The sequence below is a fragment of the Trachurus trachurus genome, assembly GCF_905171665.1.
Source record: "Trachurus trachurus genome assembly, chromosome: 23".
Classification (NCBI taxonomy): Eukaryota; Metazoa; Chordata; class Actinopteri; order Carangiformes; family Carangidae; genus Trachurus; species Trachurus trachurus.
The window spans coordinates 6,133,143-6,156,273 of NC_139912.1; the positions used below are offsets into that span (position 1 = coordinate 6,133,143).

At 40.2% G+C, this 23,131-nt stretch overlaps 1 protein-coding gene across 1 annotated transcript in view; it reads left to right on the forward strand.

Moving 5' to 3' along the window:
• Window positions 1-15,143, forward strand: part of celf2 (cugbp, Elav-like family member 2) — a 228,946-nt gene extending 213,803 nt beyond the window's left edge. The window contains exons 11-14 of the mRNA XM_084000051.1: window positions 2,316-2,495; window positions 4,845-4,988; window positions 7,643-7,815; window positions 10,142-15,143. Of these exons, the coding sequence (XP_083856177.1) occupies window positions 2,316-2,495; window positions 4,845-4,988; window positions 7,643-7,770 (452 nt within the window). The 3' untranslated portion in view covers window positions 7,771-7,815; window positions 10,142-15,143. The remainder of the gene's footprint in view (window positions 1-2,315; window positions 2,496-4,844; window positions 4,989-7,642; window positions 7,816-10,141) is intronic.
• Window positions 15,144-23,131: the final 7,988 nt, after the last annotated feature.

A 23,131-nucleotide genomic window follows, 5' to 3' on the forward strand; every position in this document is an offset into this window, starting at 1 on the left:
CAATTTGATGCACCAAAATGGCCAAATTTGGCAATTTATGGTACAAAGAAAATAAATGCCACAATTTCAAGCCAAGAAAATATAAAAAATATAAAAACATTTGACTATTTACTTGGCAAAAAGTTCTCAGAGAGGTCTTAAAACTTCCTGAAACTCGACGGACACACATGTGCGTCTACGCCCTCGTGCAGATTGTATCGACTCCACGTTGGAGCGGTGTGTGTGTGTGTGTGCTGTGTGTGTGTGTGCTGTGTGTGTGTGTCCTGCCTCTGACCTCTGGGGGAGACGGGGCTGGGATCTTAATCAGCGCTGTTATGACAGCAGAGATCCTGTACCACCGGCCTCCACCACCACATTATTCTCCTCTGACCTTTAGCGCTCCTTGGCTGGAGAAGCTGTATCCGCTGTGTAAATCATATACGCCGTCCACTAGAGCGCACACAGGTACAGAAACATAGGACAGACACACACGCACGCACACACATGAACACACACGCATGTTCGAACAGGGTCGCTTTCGTTTTGCATCCTATTTTGTACCCACTAACCCTTCCCTTCCTCTCCGTGCGCCCCCACCCCACTGAAACACCACCACCACCACCACCACCACCACCAACCGGCCTCATTTAAACACATCTAGGCCTTAATTGAATTGCAAAGGTCACCGGTGCAATTATTCCTGAATAAATGAGTGACCTATAATCCAGCGCTCGGCGGTGATAATTTATTTCACTGTGTCTGACGGTGAGGCGACAGGACACCGAGCCAATGTCAGACCCCCTCAGACAAGTTGCCCTCCGTGGTGATATTAAGCTGTTACAAGCAACTAATGAGTGTTACTGCTGCGTTGCTTCACTTTTTAAACTCGCCCTCTCCTCCCTCCTCTTCCTCCCTCCCTCCCTCGCTCCATGCATGCGCCTGTCTTCACCCCCTAAAATGAGACGTCACAGGGCTGGAGAGGCGCCGATTATCAGACCTTCGCCGTTGATCTTTGACTTCCCCCGCTCTACATTGTGCAGTAGTGAAGATAATTCCCCCACTGTGATACTTCTCTAAAAAAAAAGAAAAAAAAAAGGAGTAGATCACACAGATGGACAGTCATCTGGTTTCTCTCATCGATACCTGAGCGGCTTATCTGGAATTTCAATATCTACTTAACAGATAAATCTGTCAGTTTGTCTTTTTTATTATTATTTTTCGTCATTTTATTCTAAATCCACATGTCATGGCGTCCTCCTGCCTGTTTATCAGTGCGCAAATCATCCGGTATTGATTCAGCGAGGCAGCCTTATTTGTAAAAACAGGTTTAATATACAGGGCAGTTCAGAGATTATAGAAGACGTGGAGGCGAAATCAGAAAAACAAAGTGAGGAAAACAGAACAGAAATATAAAAAGCATTGAAGTACAGTGCAGATGTGAAACCAGCCTGAATACTACTATTACTCTAAAAAAAAAAAAAAACACTAGAATAAAAAGATTTTTCAAAATAACACACATATTTCCCCTGAAACCCAGACTCCTCACTCACTCACTACCCATAATGCCCGTCTGTTATCCCTAAAACAAAAAGTGTTAGGTGCAGCAGGCCGTCGGTATTGTAGGTATCACACATCACAATGTAAAAAATGTAAAAAATAGATAAATAAATAAAAGAAGCAGATAAACCCTCCGGTCCCGGCGGCGGCGGTGAGCAGCGCTGTCACTAATGGAGTCAAAGTGGCCGACGGCTTTTGAAATAAAAAGCACAAAAAGTTCCATCAGAACTGTTCAGATAAGCAAACAGGGGCCGTCGGGGGGAAATGTGTTTCTTTAGGAGGCTGTGAATTACTCGCCGCCCGCTAGTCGCCTCTAAAGTGTGTTTTCACGCCATTATTCTGGTGTTTTTCATCCTGTACGGTTGTTTTGTCGACATTGTGTCTTTATGTGTCGTGTGCATGAGTCGCTTTGTGCTTTTTTTTTATCTCCAGTTCGCCTTGTGTGCGGCTCTGGCTGTCATCAGCCATACACTCATATTGTACTTTATTGTGTTGATACTTAGACTGTGTGTGTGTGTTGTGTCAGATGTTGTTGTGTCGACAAAAGTATTGATGTTGGTGTGTTTTTGTGTGTAACTTACAGTACAGTCTCTGTGCGTGTGTGTGTGTTTGTGTGTGTGTGTGGCGTCTAGTAACAGTCGTGTCTGCGTTAATGTGTGTGTTAGTGTGTGTGTATGTGTAGTATTAAAAACACAACCTTCAATGGGAGCGCTAATGAGTAAGTGCACTCTTCTTTCTTTATTGTTGGGTTTTATGTAAAGTTGCTCAAATGCTCTCAGGTATGGCGGCTCTTAACGGAGGCCTGGGCGGCGCAGGGCTTACCAACGGGACGGCGGGCACCATGGACGCGCTGACGCAGGCTTACTCAGGGATCCAGCAGTACGCCGCCGCAGCGCTGCCCACCCTCTACAGCCAGTCCCTGCTGCAGCAGCAAGGGGCTGCCGGCAGCCAGAAAGAGGGTCAGTAACACGGGGGTTTCATCAGCTCCAGGTTCAAAGCTCCAGGTGTTTGTATTAAAGCCTTTGGAAACATGGCTTTAAGTAGTAGAAATGTTTATATTATATCAAAGTCGAGTGTCTCATTAAGCATCCACAAAGGTGTGAGTGAAAATAACTAGTCATAACTAGTAGAAATCCTGCTTTAAAAACAGCTCATTTTGCTGTTGTTGGCATGGATAGATAGATAGATAGATAGATAGATAGATAGATAGATAGATAGATAGATAGATAGATAGATAGATAGATAGATAGATAGATAGATAGATAGATAGATAGATAGATAGATAGATAGATAGATAGATAGATAGATAGATAGATAGATAGATAGATAGATAGATAGATAGAATGCTAAACGCGCTAAATCGCTAATGGTACACCCCCACCCAAAGAGTTGGCTCAGACTCAAAGAGGCAGAATAAGCGCTTTGATAAGTGGGAGCAGAAATGTTTTGTTGCGCTGCCACTTGGGGGCAGGATGAGACGACTGACGTGGATGATTTATGATGGTTTGGTTTGGAACTTATTGCATAATACATCTCAGACCCAATTTCAAAAATGTACAAAAACTTAAAAGACAAATATTTCGAATTTGGATGGAAACGATTTCTAATTATTTTTACATGTTTAATATTTTGTACAGAAGACACTACATTACATGTAGAAAGCTTTTGTGAATTTGGGTTTCTAGAGGCTAGAAAAGCTCCATACAGTATAAAGGTAGATGTTTGTGTTAAAGCTCCATACAGTATAAAGGTAGATGTTTGTGTTAAAGCTCCATACAGTATAAAGGTAGATGTTTATATTAAAGCTCCATACAGTATAAAGGTAGATGTCCATGTGTAGTGTGATTATAAAGCAGCTCTAGGTTCTATATTAATATTGCGACAGTATCAAAGCCTCAGTCCACAGAGAAATGCACACAGCCTGTATTCAGAAACTGAGCCTTAAAACCAGTTCCTGTCACTTTGTGATGTCACAACAAAACAGTCATCAAATGCCCCGCCTCCTCACCACCTGGACCTAAACATCCATCCAACACTTGTAGGATTTGGTTGGTCTCTTCTGATTGGCTGACACCGACCTGTTGTTGCTAGAGCTCCAGAGATTGAAACTGAGAGAGGAGATGGAAATACACTGAGACAAGTGTAGAATATGGAGCTTTAAATGCGGCTAAAAACTATTATTATTATGATTATGGTAATAAATAAGCCGTAGTGGTGTAATATACAGTTAAAATGTCACAAACACACACTGTCATGTTTCTTTGGCAGTGTAACCTCATTTTAAAACACAGCATACATTTATTTATTTCTTCAAAGGCTTATTTCTTCAAATCTTAATGCCCATATATCAGATATAAATAAAAATCATCTGAAAATTAAGTATAGAAACAGAGAAATGAACAATTATTAAATACTATTTCATTTCAAGGGTTTTTATTCGACCATCTCTTTGGTTAAAAATGAAATCTGAATGCTTCTGACACTTAAGTGTTTGATCAGACCTCTCTCTATGAATATCATCAGTATTCTTGGTGATAATCGTACATGTAATTTCATTATATTGTGGAGGATGAAACGTGAAATTCTTCAGAGTGCGAATCAGTGCTGTTGCCACCTTCACACAGATCCTGGCGGCTGAAGTGAAATCTACACAAAAGCTTTAGACGACAGCGCTGAATACAAACCAGATGATGAAATGTCTCGTAAAACAAACAGAGCCTCACACTGTTTGTTTGTGTGCTTCTCATCTCTCTGCTTCCAACAAAGATAAATTTGTAAAGATGCTTTTCTTTTCTTTGACAGTCCATCGAGAAGTTCAAAACCCTCCAGCGAGACAAAGATGTGACAAATATTCGCCTCCCTCCCGGCTTCATTTAGCTACAGAGGGCATATTTAATGACTCTGAGAGGTCTGACCTATTAGGATGATTAGGATGTGTGGTTGGAGGAGGGTGGGGGTCGACCTGTGACACTCCGCTGAAAGAATGAATGAATCACGCAATAGCAAGAGAACAGGGAGCTCGTCGTATTCGTCGAGAGCAGAAATATAATTATTATGTGAAAACCAAAAGCTTTCATCTTTGTTTAATGTTCAGTACAATTGCAGAATGTTGTTTAAAGGCAATAACAAACTCAAGGTCATGCAATATTGTGCTAAGCGGTGTGCTTCAGCTCCGTTCCTATGACGACAGCAGAGCTGAGCCCGTCGCCACAATGCACAACGCTCCCTCTCTTGCAGTTTGCTTGAATGAAAAAACCTTTCTCTGACCTTATACCCGCTCTGCATCTCGTTCCCCCCTACCCCACCAGGTCCCGAAGGTGCCAACCTGTTCATCTACCACCTGCCCCAGGAGTTTGGAGACCAGGACATACTGCAGATGTTCATGCCTTTCGGAAACGTGGTCTCTGCCAAAGTCTTCATCGACAAACAGACAAACCTTAGCAAGTGCTTCGGTACGAACTCCCGGAAAACTGGGTTTTATATATGTCCTTTATTTTATTTTCATTGGTTGTGTCCGAGTTCAGGGACTGGATTCATGAAGACGCTGCAAAATAATACAGGATTTAGGCCGTTGGTAAAGATCGCAAACAGGACGAAAGATTATCTTATCAAAAATATGGTGCATTCAGGTGCTCCTTGTCAACTTTTCAGGCAAAAATATTCAACCGAATTAGGTCGTTCGGCTTATGTGGATGTCATGTCCCATAGTTTCCTAATAAATCCCCAGAAAGGAACTCATATGTTCCGTTAATTCCTCAAAAAGGTTCCCGGAAAAGGTTTGTAATGTGGTTCTAATTATAGGTACAATGGATACGGCATTCATCTGGTACCTTTACAATTATTTAACTCCAATTAATTTCTAGAGTAACCGGGATGGTATTTTAATCAGTGCACAGCACAAAATTTGTAAAATTACAGGACCCCCGATCTGGATACCTGGTAATTAGAAGGGCTGAGGGATGTTTCCAGACTTAACGAGTTGGCATCGATCACCTGAACGCACCAGGAAACAGTGAGCGATACTGTTACTGGGCTGAGAAGATACGTACCAGATTACAACAGGCTTTATTTGTTGGTGCATCATGACTTTGAGGGATCCAGCTCCTGAACTCGGACCGGAACATATAACGAATATTAAGACGCTGTTTGAATGAGGTGTAATTAAAACACACAAGAAAGCCTCAAACGTACCAAAAACCTAAAAGCATTTCAATATTTCATAGGGGAAACAAAAATAAATCAAGCGTACATCCAAGAAGGAGCCAGACAAATTTGCCTGATAGTTGTCAGATTGTGAGGATGGATGTGAGACAAGCGAGACGAGGAGTTTACTGTCAGTTTTAGAGGTTGCAAATATTACAGGAGGAAGCGAAGTGTGCACGGAAATGGCTTTGTGGGGAGAGACAGCAGAAAAATAAACACAGTATAACCTCGCTGTCTGCTCCAAAGCACTTTATTCTGACATCCTGACCCCCAGTGGCCCCGGTCAAGTTGTTGGTTAAATTGTTAGTGTGGTATATTTGGAGCAGACACTGTGCTTTTAGTCTCAGGATTTTAGTGCACTTGTTTTGCAGACTTACAGTGCTTCACATTGGAACCACTGTCACCCTGCCTCCTCTATTTGTTTTACTATTGTTCTATTTTACTTAGCTTTATTCTTTCATTGTTTTGTTGATGCAACAACCCAGTTTCCTCGGGGGAGTCATTAAAGTTTAATCTTCTCTTATTGTGTACCAGAGGTGTATTTTAATGTAGATGTAAATGTAATCCAGATAAATCAGATCTCAAGACGCAGACAACACGGTGAGGGTGTCTCGTGTTAGCATTTTAACATGGGTTTATTATTACGCCTTAATTTTGAAGCACCATAGTTGCTGTAAATAAACAAGATCCATCACGTAGGAGCTTATTTGGTCTGCGCCTGTGTGTTAGTATTGGGAGTCAGAATTGGAGGGAAATCTGCTGCAGTGCACGATTACATTACACAACAAAGAGAAGATACATTACAACCTTTAACTGGCAGGAAACTGGGGATTTGGGGAGATATCTTAACTGGAAGATAGACTAACTGAAATAATAGCACTGTTGTCTCTGTAATCTATCTGCTGTTAGTTAGGATTTGTTTGCTAGCTATTTTAGCTAACACATTAGCTACATTTAGATAGCTTTAGATACCTCACTCTCAACAAGTGAAACAGGATATTAACAGTAGCCTAACTTCTTTTTGAGTTGAACCTAGTTTAATCATGCAAATCAATTATTTTATTAGGCTGCAACTGTAAAAGTAAGGAGAAAGACAGCCTAATCTTGCAAAATTGTTAGCTACTTTACACTCCTTGTGTTTGAACTTTTTACTTTCCTTACTACCTGGTCTATAAAGGAACTACTTTGACTCCATGAAACATTTAAAGCCAACATTTTAACAGACTACAGCCAACACAGAGCTAATTTCACTATCCATTTTAGCTAAAACTTTTGACGGCCAACTGTGCTAACAGTTTAATAATTATTTTAATAATGCTACTTTACTATTTGATTAAGATAAACACAGTCCAACATTAGCGAACATGCTGGCTGACGTTAGCCAGCTGAGCCTATTATGCTAAGTGTTGGTCTCAAATGGTACCAGCTAATCTTTCATTATTGAACAGTATGCTAATTTAAAGCAACTACAAAGAACTTTCAGTCTGTGTTGATGTTGGCGACCCCTGTGGACAAAAGCGGTAGATTTCTCTTCGCGGATCCCGTCCCAGTTATCAGCCAGTGAGCTCTGTTTTTACTGGCTAGTGTAGCAACAACTCGATACTAATTTATAGCCTCGTCAGGTGTGCCATCTCCTCCGGTCTCAGTGCAATAAATCGTTTCATCCGCTGGACCGACCCGACCACTGCCTCCCGAAGGTATAGAGTTAAGACTATTTAGAAATAGCCAATGGCCTCATTTGCTGTTGTAGGTCATACAGAGACATCAGCCGAAATTAGAGACTTTTTCATATCCAGTCAAAAGTTCTTTGTAGTTGCTTTAATGAGTTTGTTAATTGGAAAATGCACATATATTTCATTGTTTTTCTCCACTTTTCTCTGGTGTCCACCTCTCACTTCTATAGGCTTCGTCAGCTACGACAATCCAGTGTCGGCGCAGGCAGCCATCCAGGCCATGAACGGCTTCCAGATCGGCATGAAGCGGCTGAAGGTGCAGCTGAAGCGCTCCAAGAACGACAGCAAACCGTACTGATCTTAGCACTAGGGTCTATCTGCTCCCCATGTTAGCACTGCTAGGGTAAGTCCCCCCACAAAAAAAAAAAATGAAAATGAAAAAAAAAACAAAAAAACAAAAACAAACAGCAAACCGAGCCACGACCTCTCTACACAGGGACTGGGGGGGGGGGGGTGGGGTTGGGTGGGTGGGAGGGTTGAATGGAGATAAGGGAGGGAGGGGGAGACGACCTACAACCACCCTGAGGGAGACACACACGCCTTGTTTTTGTTTTGTTATTTTTTTCTTGTTTTTCTTGCTTTTTTGAAGATTTTTATGTTAGCTTTCAAGTATTATTATTTATTACAATTTTATTTTTGTGACACACATGAACGCTTCCATTACCGTCATTACTTTGTGCAATTTTTTTTTTTTTTTTACAATGGAAGGAAGTAGCTATCTTGGGTAGCTTTTTTTTTAAGAAGTCTGTTTTAAAAGTTATTTAATTTTTTTTTCTTTCTCACTGATTATTTATACATTTTTAAAGACTAGTTACAGCCAGAACCGAGGTACAGACAAAGGAGCCATGATGATTTTTAATTTTTTTTCCTCTCTCTCTCTCTCGATGTGAACCTGAGGCCTGGCGAAGGGTTCTTTTTTTTTTTTTTTTTTTTAAATACCTTCTTTTTTTTTCCTTTTGACACGCACGCCGATATGCACATTCGACCTTTGACCTCCGCGGTGTTGGTTGCAGGCCGCCGCTGCTTCTCCAAAACCCCTCTATGCCTGCTGGCAACCCGGGAGCAAAGGCTGCAAAAATCTTAGTGGCCTCTTTACAGTTATAGTCAATGGCAACATCAGCCTGCCATACAGTTACACTCCACCACCACAAGATGAAGAAAAAAAGCAAACACACACACAGACACACACACAGAGACACACACAGACACACTCCAGCTGCGTCGTATTATTTATGTGAAAATAAAAAAAACAGTTTTTTATTTCTCAGAAGATGAAAAAAAAATAATTAGTAAACTACTTTTTCTGGGTCAGATCACATTGGTCTTTGTTGTGAAATGGATATTACAGCATGTAGAGCATTTTCAAAATAACATCCAGAATTTGATGAAGGCTATAATAATAATAATAATAATATTACTACTACTAATAAAAAAAAAAGAGTTTATGGGTTAAGGGGGTAACTGAAAATACTTGATGTTTGTTGAAAGATTTAAAAAAAAAAATAATTCAAAGTACAGAAAGCCACAGGCCTGTAAATTTTATTTGTAAAAAAAGCAGTTCTATTTTTATACAACATTTTTACTGCCTCAGATGAAAAAAAAAAAGGATTTTATTTATTGCCTATCGTTAAGTTATTGGACTCCTATAAAGTATACAGCATCATTAAAGTAGACCCTTGTGGAGAAGTCTCGTGGAATTGGGTTCTCCGGTGTTTTTCATGTTTTTTCAGTGCAGAAACCACAATCACGACACACGCCGCCACCGCCACCCCGCTGCCATCTGAACCGCACACACACTCCTCCCCCTCCCCCCTTCACCACCGCTGTCCATCCTCCCTGTGTCATTTCACACACATACATACACTTCTCTGTGCTGCCCATCCATCCATCCATCTATCATCCATCCATCCATCTCTCTCTCTTTACACCACTCTCTCCCTCTCTCCATCCGTAGTGGGACTCTACTTCTTCACTTGTCCAATTTCTACCTTTTTCCTCGCGTTTTTTTTTTTATTTTTATTTTATTTTTATTCTTTATAATTTCTTTTTTTTTCCTTTGCTTTTTTTTTGTTTTGTTTTTGAGTGTTTCCGTTTTTGTTTGTTCGTAGCCCCCCTCCCCCCAACCCCTACCCTCCACCTGTTTTTTTTGAAGATTTAAGAAATTTTAAAAAATAGAAAGTAAAAGTAAAAGACCCACCCCCCCCGCCCGACCCCGACCCGACCCGACCCACCCCACCTCCCAAAAAATGAACAACTATTTTCTCCCAAATGACAACATCCATCTGGGATCTGATGGATAAAGCTTTGGGTGCTCTCTGTTTTTTGTGTATCTGTGTATGAATGATTGAATGATTGAATGAATGAATGAAAAAATGAATGAATGAATGAGTGTGCGTGTGTGTGTGTGAATTGTTGCTTGTTAGTATAGACATATAACATTAATATCATTTTCTATTACAAAGTAAAAAAAAACAACAAAATCAAAGCTAAAAAATTGCCAATGAAATCAGTGAGTGGTGTTGCTGTTTGCATTGTTGTTGTTGTTCGTTTGTTGTTGTTGCTGTTTGTTGTTGTTTCTCCTGATTTTATAAAATGCTGTAGTGGTGTGGTGCTCTGGCTCTCTGTGTGTAACTCTCTCCTCTCCCCTGTTTTTTCTTTCCCCCTTTTAGAACAACCCATCTCCATGCCTGTTATAGCTCATCGTTTGCCTAGCATGTCTCCGTGGCGTCCAAAAAAAAAAAAAACTTTACACAAAAACGAAACAAAAAAAAATATTCCCCCCACCGAAAAAAAAAAGTGTCATCGTCCTCCTCCTCCTCCTCCCCCGTCATTGTTTTTTCTGATGTCTTTTCCGAGCTCACCTGATCATAACCTGGTTCTCCTCCTCCTCCTCCTCCTCCTCCTACTCCTCCGCCGCCTACTGACCTTTTGAACTTTGAACTTTTAGCTTTTTTGGACGTTGATTTTTTTTTTTTATGAGTTTTTGTCTTTATTTTTGTGTTTTTTTTTTTTTTTTTTTTTTGCTTTGTTTTTGTTAGTTTTTTTTGCATGTGACCTCATTTGGATCTGTTTTCTGGGAGTGTTTCAGGGAGGGAGGGAGGGAGGCGATAAGGAAAGGGGGGCGGGAGAGAAAATGAATCAATGTGAAAAAGATATAAAGCTGCATTCATATGAAAAAAACAACAAAAAAAGACTGAGATTTTTATGGAAAAACAAAAATGTTCTTTTTTTGGAGAAAAAAAACAAACAACAACCTGTGGCAAAGTGACTTCCATTCAGTATGTTTTCTTGCATTATTTTTGTTTCTTCTTCTTCTTCTTCTTCTTCTTCTTCTTCTTTGTGTCAGTTTTTCGGTTTTGTTTTGGTTTTTTTGTTGCTTTTCTTTTCCTTCTTCATTTAAAGTAAACTTGAAAGTTCACTACAGGAATTGGCGCGTCATCTTGCTTCTGGTGCCGATGAAAAACAGAGCGCGGGCCAGAAGCAGTCCGCGCCAGTTTCTCTGAAATATAAGACTACTTCCAAACAGTTTTGAAAAAAACTGTCTGATCAATATTAGACTCTCTCAGAGCTCTCTAATGGTTTTTACATTTTTCAGGCAGTGTAAAGTTTTTTGATAAGGCCATTTTAAGTGGCTCTGTTTCTCATTCAAAGTCTATATATAGAACCACTTTTTTCTAGAGTAGTTTAAAGGTAAAAATAAAAAAAGACATTTGCCCTGTTTGGGGGGGAGAAATGCTACCTACTTGTGTCACCTTTTGCTGAACTGACTCACAGATAGACAATCCGTGGTTTAAATGCACATGATGAAATGACCTATATTTTCTACTGTTTAAATGTATAGAGGAAAAAAAAATACTAAGATACCTGTAACCCGCGTTAACGTCGGTGCTTCTCGTGAGTTTAGTTGTGGTTTCATCACAAGTCTAACGGTCTTAAATGTCTCATGTTTTTCAAGAGAAGACTAAAAAATCAGTTTACTTGAACAATAGACAAAGCCTTTCATATTACTATAATAGTTACTTTTTTCTTTTACTTTCTTCTTTTTTTAAGGAGTCCCTATTTGCTAAATTACTCGTTGGTTAATTAGCTATATAAAATTCCTAAAAATATATATAAATATAAATATATCTATATATATATAATGTCAGCTTGTGAAGCATCAATGTCATTATTATTTTATTTCTCTCGTGGGAAACAATATTTAGATGTGTTTTGTTGTTCAGCAAAATGTCTTATAAAGAAAAAAAGACAAGATCAGTGGAGTTTAGTGCCAAATTCTGAAGGTACTTCCTGCCTAGCGCGTCAGTGTATTTCTTGTGAAATTATTTGATAACATGGGTATTTTATTATAAGTGTTTTGTATGGATCCCTCATATTTAAAATATAGATTTAAAAAAAGAGTTTGTTAACTTGCTATTCTGTGGTCTTGTTGCCTGAAAATGTCATGTTTGCTTTTTTTTCTTTGTAAAGATGTAAAACAAAAAAAAAAAAAAAAAAAAAAAAAGTGCCCATGTGTCATATATATATCTATATACACGCACACACGGACACACACACACACACACTCTCGTGCAGACCTCACAGTTTACTTTGTTGTTGTGCATGAGAGCCCCTGAGTGTGAAAGCCTCTACAGCGACCGCTACAGCCCGCCAGCGTGCACACACACACTTTAAAAACCACACACACACAGCACGTGCACGCGCGCAAAAATCACGCACTGATATTTTTAGCCATTGTACAGCCGTTTGATTCATCAAAGCCTTACCACAAATCTTTGCACTCCTCTTCTCTCTCTATTAGTATCTCACACACAGACACAAACAGACATCAGGCTTCCGTTTATTTTGGTTTTGATCGTTTTCACGCACGTTTCTCCCGCTCCTCTGCCGCAAAACAAAAAAAAGAACTGAGGTGAGAGTCATACGCGAAGCCTTATTTCACCAAAATCTCTCTTATCCCTTTTTGTTGGGTTTTAAAAAAAAATGTTTCTGAGTTGTAGCCGGCGCCATTTGTCTCAGACGGCGAGGATCATTACTTTTGTGTATCACCTCAGACGAGCACGCTTTCGCTTTCATGATGTAAGCACAGGGCAAGACTCGCTCATTCACAAACAAGCCTTGGTCTTTTGAGGAAAAAAAAGAAGAAAAAAAAAGCACACGTCGCCGTCGGATAGTCAAAAAAAAAAATAAGGCGGGACAGTCCGGAGCGAGTTTTGATTTTGCCGCCAAACTTTTTCCTTTGACGTTTTTTCTTTTTTTCTTTTTTTCTAAAAAGTGGTTGTAAGACTTCTTCTCCGTGTCTGAGTCTTGTGGTGTAATGGGCCAAAATCATGTTTAGATGCCAAAGTGTGTTATTGACATTCTCATAGTCGAGCCGTTTACATGGCACAATGTTGTCAAAGTCTATTCAACTGCCCCCTTACCCCCCTCCCTGAAAGCCTAGTTTACGGTCTGCAAAAAAAAAAACAATGAAAAAGACAAAAAAAAAAAAAGGCAGCATTATTTTCTACAGAAGCTCACCAGTCGCCTTAACCAGGGAGCGTTGTATCAGTATTATAAGACTAGAAGATGTTGTCAGTCAGTCAGTCAGTCAGTCAAGTCAGTGATTTGTGCCAAGTCCAGGTTCACTTTTGTGTACGGTTAAACCTCCCCACTTGTCAAAGTCTGGGTTTTTTCGCTCTTCCGCCATTTTGTCCGATCGGCCAGAGCAGAGAGGCTGAGATGGCCGTTTTGTCCCTCGCAGCATAGTGAAAGAAAGAAAAAAGGAGAAAGAAAGAAAGAAAGAAAAAGAAGAAGTGAGATGAGGCGCCTGTTTGAAGGATGCCGCTCCCTACCTGCCTCGGTTGTTGTCTCCCAGGCTAAGCGGGGGTTATTAGAAGCAGGGCGATGTGGAGAGACGTCTTATTGGAATAGCGACAGGGGAAATAAAAACGCTTGTTGGTTGGAGAGGAAGGGTCACGTCCGCAGGTCCACACAGGCAAAACAACAGCCGCAGCCGAGATGAAGGCAATACAGCTTTCATTATCCTCTTCAAAGACCAAAACCCAATACCAAACTTTTATCTGATCTCATGGAGGGAGGCAAGCAGACTTCTTTTTTTTTTGTTTTTTACCTAAAATGCAGTACGCGCAGTAATCAGTGCCACAAACAGCCATAACTACCTGTACGGTGTGTGGGTTTCACGTCGCTGCAACGTATATAACAAAAAAAAAAAACACAAAACGACCTTTGCATCCCAGAACTATACAACGATTGCACATCGTCACATCTCCGCCTCACTCCGTTCGCGCCGTTCACGTAAACCTTTTATCCGTCAAGTGTGGAGGCCGCATACTCCATTATGTTATTATTATCCCAGACCTTTTTAGTTTTTTTTCCCACTGTCCCGAGAATATGTCGTAATATTTGCCAAATCTCACCGAGTTGCACACAGCCTGATGTTGCACAGTCACAGTGTGAAGCATCTTTTTTTTCTTCTTTTTTTTAAACGTCTTTGTTTCAATGTCGAAGCACAACAGGGTCGTAGACGCAGAGTTTCTGTGGAGCGGCTCACCTCAGGGGCTGTCATCGCCGATGCTCGTTGTAATCTTTCTATCTCGTCACTGTTCACTTCTCTGTTCTCCTTCTTTCTTAATTATCTTAAGTGCTATTTATCAAACAATGAAATCTGAAAGGAAAAAAAAAAATTGAACTTGTCGTTTCTTTGCATTATGGCTTATGTCAAGTTTTTTGAGGAAAAATGTTTTGTGTGTTCTCTCTCTTTCCGTGCCGTAAAGAAAAAAAGAGCTTGTTGTCTGTAGAAATTATCCAATTTCTTTAAAAATTCTTTTCTTTGCTTTGTTGTTTTTCTTTTTTCTTTTCAATTCTCAAAAAGGTTTTCAGTAGTTTCAAAGTTATTGTCTTGAGAGAAGCCAAAGTCAATGCATTTCAGTGGATCCTGTAAGCGTGATGTATGTTTGTTTGACAACACTTCGAAATCTGTCACTGGATGGGATTTAAAAAGTACAAAAAATGCAGGCTTTCCTATTTCTACAACTGATTGTACTTATGCATTTTGTACCAGTGGAATTTTTTATACTGGAGATTAAAGGATACAACAAAAAAATCTTAGAAAAAAAGCTGTCTGGCCTGGTGGTGTGGCCTGACCCTGACTGGTCCCTGAGTATGATTTCTAGCTGGCATCAAGAAAGTTGGCTTTTGATATAAGATTTTCTAGAAGATCTTTGGCTTTATTTCTTTCACTTCTTTTTCCTCACTTGAGTGTTGTTGTTCTTTCTTTCTTTCTTTCTACCTTTCTTTCTTAGTTCGTTCTTTCTTTTTGGTTCTTTTTCCGAAAACAGAGGGTAGGTGAGTGTCAAGATCTTTTCATTTTTGCTTTATAAATAGTTCTAGCAAGTTTGTCTATACAACAGCGGTAAGTTTCATTTGACTTCTGTATTGTGCCGTCTACACGATAAGACAATTATAGAAAAAGAAGGAATAGAAATATTTAGTCACCTTCAGTGGATTAATGTATTAGTTTAATAAAGAGATCAACTAATTAGAAACTTTTTTGCTTTTAGCTGTTTAGATTTTTCCGGTTTCTCTGTCCTTCTCTGTGAACTAACTGTGTAGCTGAAGCAGTCAGAATTATTTTTGTAAACGTATGTTCTTGTGTGATGCAGTTTTTTGCTTCTGTCTCCTATATTAAACCATTTTTCCTAATACTTGTCTCTCTCTGTGTTGTTATGTTCCAGTGGCTGTCTGATGTTGTACTGTTTCACAACCTCCTCCCTGCCACTCTCTCCTTTTTTTCTCTCTCTTTACTCTCACTTTTATCATAGTCTCTCTCTCTTTTTCTCTCTCGCTCTCACTCACTCTCTCTTTCATTCTCTCTCTTTCCCCATCATGTTTGTGTTTTTTGTTTTTTTGTTTTTTGTTGTCGTTTTTTACCACATAGTAAAGTTGACTCCATCTCCAGTGACAACTCACTATGCTGTTCTCACTAAAACATAGTAAATATACATCGAGGTGTTTGTATGTATATTACTGTGGAGCCCAAGTCGCCGCGTGACAGTCGACAAAAACATGACTCTCCGACCGCAAAAGTGTCAAGCCGGGGGGGACGGGACTTTGGGAATCCAAAATTTAATCAGCAAATGACGAGAAGTTCGTTTGCTGGGTGTGGAAAAGCTGAACAAAAATAATTTGACATTTTGGGAAATATGCATATTTGTGTGTTGTATAAGTCGAAAGGCCTGGTCACACCATACGTGCATGGTTACGTTAAGTTTCTTGAAGCTATAGCTTGATATCACTGGACTAACTAGCATGCTACAGTAGCTAGCTTGCTAGCACCAGTCAAGTCGAAACTGCTCAGTCTTCACAGCATGGTTTAGTATTGTATTGTATTGTATTGTTTGTACGTTCAATTCACACAATGAGGGTTAATGCGCTAACTTGATAACAGTCAGTTAGCTTGATCGACTGTAGCCTACTAGGCTAACTCGCTTGTCAAGGGACAGTAAGACAATGTAAAAACAGTTTGCACAAATTCTTAAAACGTTCTCTATCTAATTTCATTTTATTTTAAAATCAACCTTCAAATATTCATGTTTTTAACGTTGGTCTGACCAGGCCATTAGGTGCTAAGTTCATAGAGTAGATGTGGTTGCTAGCATAGCCTTTGTGTAAATAAACAGTCCAATGTCAACAATGCCTTATAATGCCAATTAAATCACAAATTGTTTAATTTTTTTTGAAAACATGATAACCAGCTTTAGAGCTACTTTTGGCAAAGAGTTAGGTTGAAACTAGCGGTTAGCTCTAGCTTCTTATTAGCCTACTGTACGGCTGTTAAAAGTGCTGTATGAGTGTATTTCCCAAAATGTTGAATTAAAACAAGTAGCTACTCTTACTTCAGTTGTTTAAAATTGAAAAAGAAACTCTTTGTTGTGGCGATGCCAGCTCAGCTCACACTGGAATTGGCTTTGAATAAGAGGGCGGGCTCTCGGCCGCCGTGAGTCTTCCCTCATCAGGCAATCGGCCTTCGTCGTCCTCCTCCTTACCTGTGCTGTCCGCTGTCCTGGGCGAGGCCTGTCCACTGTATGTCCACTCTCTGTGTCCGATCCACTCCCGTACTGTCTCACCGTCACAACTGCATCCCCAGTAGAGAGAGAGAGAGAGAGAGGAAAGAGAAGTCAAAGGTCAAAGTTTTCACTTTTCATTCACAGATATCCAGGAGGGTTTGAAATGTTCAGAAATTTTGTTTTATTTTTTTTATATACACACAAGAATTGAAGGTTACCACAGAGAAACAATACAGGCTGCTTTTTGAAAAATAGTCATAATAAACCAGATAATATGCAGATTTCTTTTTAAAGCTGCAATCTGCAATGCCCTAATTTAAAAAAAAATATTTATAACTTCTTGCTACAAATATCCACTCGGCTGTACATTATGTGCTCTCAGGCACATTATGGCAGCTTTTCCTTTCATCACTGCACCAGTCCACCAAGTCTGTTATTAAATATTGATTGCGAGGTTCAGGAAAAGGCATACAATATACCTCTGTTATTGTCAGCATGTGGCCTATAACTCAAGAAAATATCTTCAGTTTAAGATTTTTTTCCCCCCTCTTTATTTCATTTTTAGTTTTTCCTTCTTCTTTGTTTTGTTTTTTGCTCTGTGGGTTTTTTATTCCTGCTTGTAGAATCACTTTTAAAATGTGAAAGCAGCCGTGAAGGGAAGGTGTCAGGCTACGTGCCGATGTGTATTTGTAAAGTTAAGTTTAAATGCAGGTTGTACACACACAACACACACACACACATGTTCATGGCCTTAAAAGATGAGGTGGGCCTGCTGCGGAAAAGATGAGTTGTCTGATGATCACTACATCAGCTGTTGCCAAGGATGCTTCGAAATTCAAGGTAAGGACCACACAATATCCTAAATAAATAGATTTTATTACAAGTGTAGATGTCTGAAGGTTTACTTTGCCACTGGCAGCACTCACGCTCTTTCATTCAGACCATTTTAGAGCTCAGGTGATGTCAAGGATTCATCTTTTTTTTTTATTCTGTTATCCTTCTCTGAACTGAAAAGCCTTTTCCTACAACATTTGGGCCATACAACATTAGCATCCAGCTTTTTTAAGAGAAGATTTGAGCCACCACGTGTGACAGAACGCAGTAAGAAACCCAAATCATTTTACTTTTGAATAACTGCATAGTAGTGTGGTTAAATATGTCCAGGTAACCTTGACATACACACACACAAACCACAGCATTGTTCTTTTCTTTTCTGCAAACATTTCTTCTACATGAAGAAGCTTGAAAACACCCATCATAAAGCCTCTCAGCTGCATGAAATGAATAACACATGAATAAATCCCACAATCAGTGCGAGACTATTTATAGTGAGTAGACAGCGGCGGTGATACCGGATCAATAGACCAAACACAGAGGCATTGTTTGCAGATGAAAATAGAGTCGTCGAGCTCAATGAAATATCGGAACAATGGGTGATGTTTTTTCGTGGAGTGTACGGCGAGAGCGCTGGAACTAATTCAGGTCATGTTTTTGCCGTGGAATTGCATGAATGCATTATGCAGCCGATCAGCGGGGCTATATGGTTTTTTAAAAGCACCAAACCACACAGCTAGTCTATTATTCTCCATCTTCACAAGAGACGCTGCAGGTGCCGCGAATGCACACACACACACACGCACGCACGACGCCTTCACCACCACACTCTCGAAGGACACACACGTGGAAAACTTTCCTTCCTGTCAGGAAGTAGATGGGGTTGTTGCGACGCCACAGAGAAGCAGAGGGAGGATGAGAGGAAGAGAGCTGTTTGATTTGAGCTAATGGAGATTAACCGCCAGCACAGGCCGCTGCTCCACCAGATCATCCCTGATGATGATGGAGTTACCTTAGAGGAGAGGTCAGAGGTCACGGGAGGGTTTTAGCTGCACGCGTTAGAATTTTCTGGTATATTGATGTGTTGATGAAAAGAAGGGATCACCGCTGACACGTCTTTTCTTGCATTCAAAAAGAGTTTTATTACAAGAAAAAGAACAGTGTACAAAAATGTCGAATCCTGGAGCATCTCTGGTGCCAATATGAGATCTCTCCCTCTTAAACCTAAACCCCAAACCTTATATACGTTTTCTAAAACTCCACCTTTTTCCAATATAAGGATATGTCTGTCCAAGATGGTCAGACAAAGACAGGATCTAAAAACAGAATCTAACCTACAGTATGCCTTCTGACATTTAACCTCTTGACCAAGCTAACTTAAACATAGAGATGGGTAGATTCCACACTACTACTAAACACCTAATCTAAACATATGCTGTAAATGTATGCGTGTGCCTTTTCTCTTGTATGATCTACATTTATTAATATTTATTCCATTTTATTATAAACTGTTTCTTATCACAAATGAAGTTCCTATCCAAATGGCGAATTACCTCTGACATATCCCTTAACTTTTAGGCTAAGAAAACACCATGGAAAACATAAGATAATTCAAGATATTAAAGCAAAAATGTTCAGGTGGATAATACACTACAATTTCTACTATTTAATTTTTTTCAGGATGGTAGGCTACAGTTTGTAGGGAGGAGGAACTGGTAACAACAACAACATCAACAACGACTGCATCAGAGTTCATGTCCTTGGCATGTTTTTTTTTTTTTTTTTTTTTTAATCTTTCATGTCTGCTTTTCACACAAGGACACACTTCATTCAAGAGAGTAAATGGATTTCAGTATGTTCTTACAATCTCTGCGCGCGGTCTAGTGGCGTACAAGCTGCAGCCTCAATTAAACGGCAACAATAAGAGTGAAAAAAGACGAGGGCTACCCCTGGCTCACTCGCCAACGCAAACACCTGAGTTTCGTGACCTCAGTATTATTATTCAGGTCCTGGTTGCGTAACAGCCTCGTAAATTAATCATTCAGACTGTGTGATTTTAAAAGCTGCACGTCAGGGTTTGTTTTTGTGGATAAAATTGAAAAGCTGTGTAGTATTTCAATGCAAGTTTGATGCTGAAACGTTGTTAAATGTAATATTTCTGATGCCAAAATGCAATACAAGTCAATTTAGACATTAAAAAAAAACATTTTAACTTTAAGTTTTGTACTTTGTGTTGATGTGGCGCTTATTAGAGATGATTACATTATTATTTAGACCTATTTCAACTTAAAAGGAGCAAGAGTGAAACTACCCTTTTTCTTTTTTTTTTACTTTTGCGCCGCAGAAGAAATAAATGAAACGACTGAGACTGAAATTCAAAATAAAGGCTCTCCTTGGAAGGCAGGTAATTAAATTATAGTGTTGATCAAAGGACGGCCGGGTAGAGTTTTTTTTTTCCTTCTTCTTCTTCCTTTTCTGTCTTTTTTTCTCACATTTTCGCACCATTTCTCACGCATCCCTTTGAAGAAATGAAGTGACTCATTCGCCTTTTGTTCGACAAAATATTCACCGGATTGTTCTGCTTATGCAATGCTTAAGCTTGTTAGCGGTAACATGGAATAACCAGAGCAATATATAAAACACAAGTCACTAAAAAGGGGCTTCTGAATGGAGACGGGGGGCCAACGTTAGCTGAGGCGCTGCTGCCATCTTGTGGAAGTGTCCAGCTCATTAAAACCAGTTGATGTGTGAAAACCAGTGTTTTCCATCTGAGGATAATGCAACTGTGTGTGTATGTGTGTGTGTGTGTTTAAATAGCGAGCTCTTTGATGAGATTAGCACAGTGTAGCGTGCCCTTCATTAGGCCTGTTATTCCTCATCGATGTACAGGTATGTGCCGGATATCAAATCAGTCTTCAGAGCTTTGATCTCTGCCAGAGAAATGTGTGTGTTTGTGTGTGTGTGTTGGTGCAGTTGTACTTCATGAATGACATTTTATTCCTAGGTACCACGACAGTTTCAGCCGCTACCTGTGGATGCGGACGTGCACACCACTGGAAAAAGAGGTGATAAGCATTAAAACCTCCGATGTTAAACCAACAGCAGCAGCTGCACTGAGGCTCTGCAGCTGTTTCTAAAACTTTCTTTCCTTTCATGCCCTGACAGCTCCTTGTTTCATATGAAAAAGGTGTATTAGATACAGCAGCTCTTCAATAGCTGTTAACACACTGTCCCTTTACCACTGTACCAAGCTTTTAGCAGAGCAGCAGCTGCAGTCAAGCACTGGTTTTACTACATTCTTTCATAATAGTGGGTTTGCATCTTCATTGAATTTGATGGTGAATGTGACCAAACTGGTGTGAAAAGGTGCACATGCAGTGCTTCTCTTTGTGGAAAAACATGAAGGTTTTTTAAAAAAGGAGCTGAAATTGTACCAGAATTGAACCTTGAACCGACAATGATACACAACCCAGTATCTATAGCTCTATCAGCATCAGATAATCCGCCTCGGCACGCTGCTGCTTAAATCCTCTTAAATCAGCTGTTAAATAGAGGTACAGATGTTTGACCCGTTGTTTAAGATCTTCTCTCCACTTCAGTAATACCCAGCAGGTAATGATGTGTCTGTCCTCCCCGGCTAACCAACTTATCACCACCACGTTCCTGTTTGTGTGTGTGTGTGTTTGTGTCTAAGTGTCGCCACGGTTGTGCGGTTGTGTGTTGAGCACTCGTAGGTGGAACGGATGTAGAATTTGTTGCAGACAGCGGCACCACAATCACCGGCTTAATAGACCGTGAAATCAACACTCGCAGCAGCAGAGCGAAGCCAGGATCCCGTCCCTACTCATTGCCCCCTCAACATGGTCACATGACACATTAGGATAACAAATAGGCCGTAACGCCGGGCACTAACAAGGTAAGTGGTACGGGTCTGCACAGGACCATAAAGCACCTGACTTAGCTGCTGCTTCCTGCAACCGGTCTCCAAACCCTGGACTGACTGATCAGACCACACACCTGTTCAAACCAGCATCGGATTCCACTGTTGACTCTTCCTCAGATTTACCTTCTGGGTCCCTGACAGCTGACAGACGTGTCCAATAACTGAGCACAACATGCAGCAAATGAATAAATCAATCCCTGACTTGGATTGAGTCTGACATTGTTGAGGGGGGGAGGGAAAGTCGATACTCAGACGTAGGAAACCTCAGATGTTGCTAAAGCAAACTTAACTCAATTTATCAGCCTTTTCAGAGTCTGTTTGTTCCTTTTATTTCTCTACTTCTTATAGCGTATCTGATGGTGTTTTAGGGCTGAAACAACATTATTTCTTCTCGTAAATACCTATAGCTGGGTGGACTCGCATGAATCCTATAAGCTCCTGTGCTTCACTTTACTTTTATTCCTCCCTTTTTACGGGAACCCTCACAGCAGCCATTAAAAACACAATAGAAAACAAGCAGTGCAGCAACATGGGAAAAAATAAAAGAATAAACATAATCTAAAAAGACAGTAATCGTTAAAATGGAATTATTTTAGGCAACTCACATTCACTGATTTTCCTCCAGGGTCCTTCAAACATTCAGGCTATGTACGCTGCATTGTTTTAGGGGGGTTAGTTTGGGCATTTTAGTAGCCAAAAACTTTACTAAAGTGGGTTAAGGGTTGTGTGTCTGTTGTGAACGCTTCGCGTCGGACGACTTAAGGCCCATGTATACCCTACAGTAAAAACGGATACGGACACTTTCGTCCGTATCCGGAGGTCATTTCATCCGTCAGTGGATCCGTTGCCTCTGAGCTTACGAGTCCGGAGTGCTCCGGATGAAACGGAGCACTACCACCAGTAACCGGGGTGGCGGTATTGAGTCAGAAGCAGAGAAAAGTCACTCCATTACAAAAATCGGCGAAGAAGAGAGTAGTTGCCGGAAATTCAAAGAAGGAGGAGAAGACGAGAGTAAACATTTAACATTTAAAAACGGTGCAGAATTTGGAGAAGATATGTGACTTGGTGAGAGGGTACATACATTTAATGTTGGTGCCAGTAATGACAGCGTTCGTTGACATGGCAACATTTGCCGTGTCAACGATGCTGTAATTAGACACACACTGCCGCCTAGAGGATAAGTTGCGTTACGTCCATAAAAACGGTTAAACCGGACGGAGGTATGTAGGCCAGTTACGGAGACAACGTTTGATACGGACGGACGAAATTAATCCGTATCCGGAGGTATAAACCAGCCTTTAGACGTCATCGATTAATTCCTGATCAGTGAACACCTTGTCGGGCTGTGACATAACAGGGCTGACTATGAATATTTATATTTTTAATCTTTTAAATCTATTTATGCATCTTAATAGCATTTTAAATCAAACATTTCAATATACTATTCATTCTTTTAACAGTTAAAGGTGTACAGAAAAGAAAACTGAATTTGAGCCCACTCTGGATCATAAAATTAATGTGATAACTCATCTTTCAGACGATGTAGGCCAAACTTTGTGCAAAATTCTATTTTTGAGTAAATCCGGGATGAAAGTGTGTATTTTTTTTTTCGCATTGGATAATGCAGGCGCACGGATTATACGTCAGCCTGTACACGATTCACCAGCCACTGATATTGGATCCGTAATCCGTCATTCAAACGTCTGAGACACACACACACATACGGAGCTCGGGCTCGCCCCAAGCTTTTAATATCCCGCCCGCTCGATAACGACCAATCAAATTCGTTTTCCTTACTCGGGTAAACTCGTGTT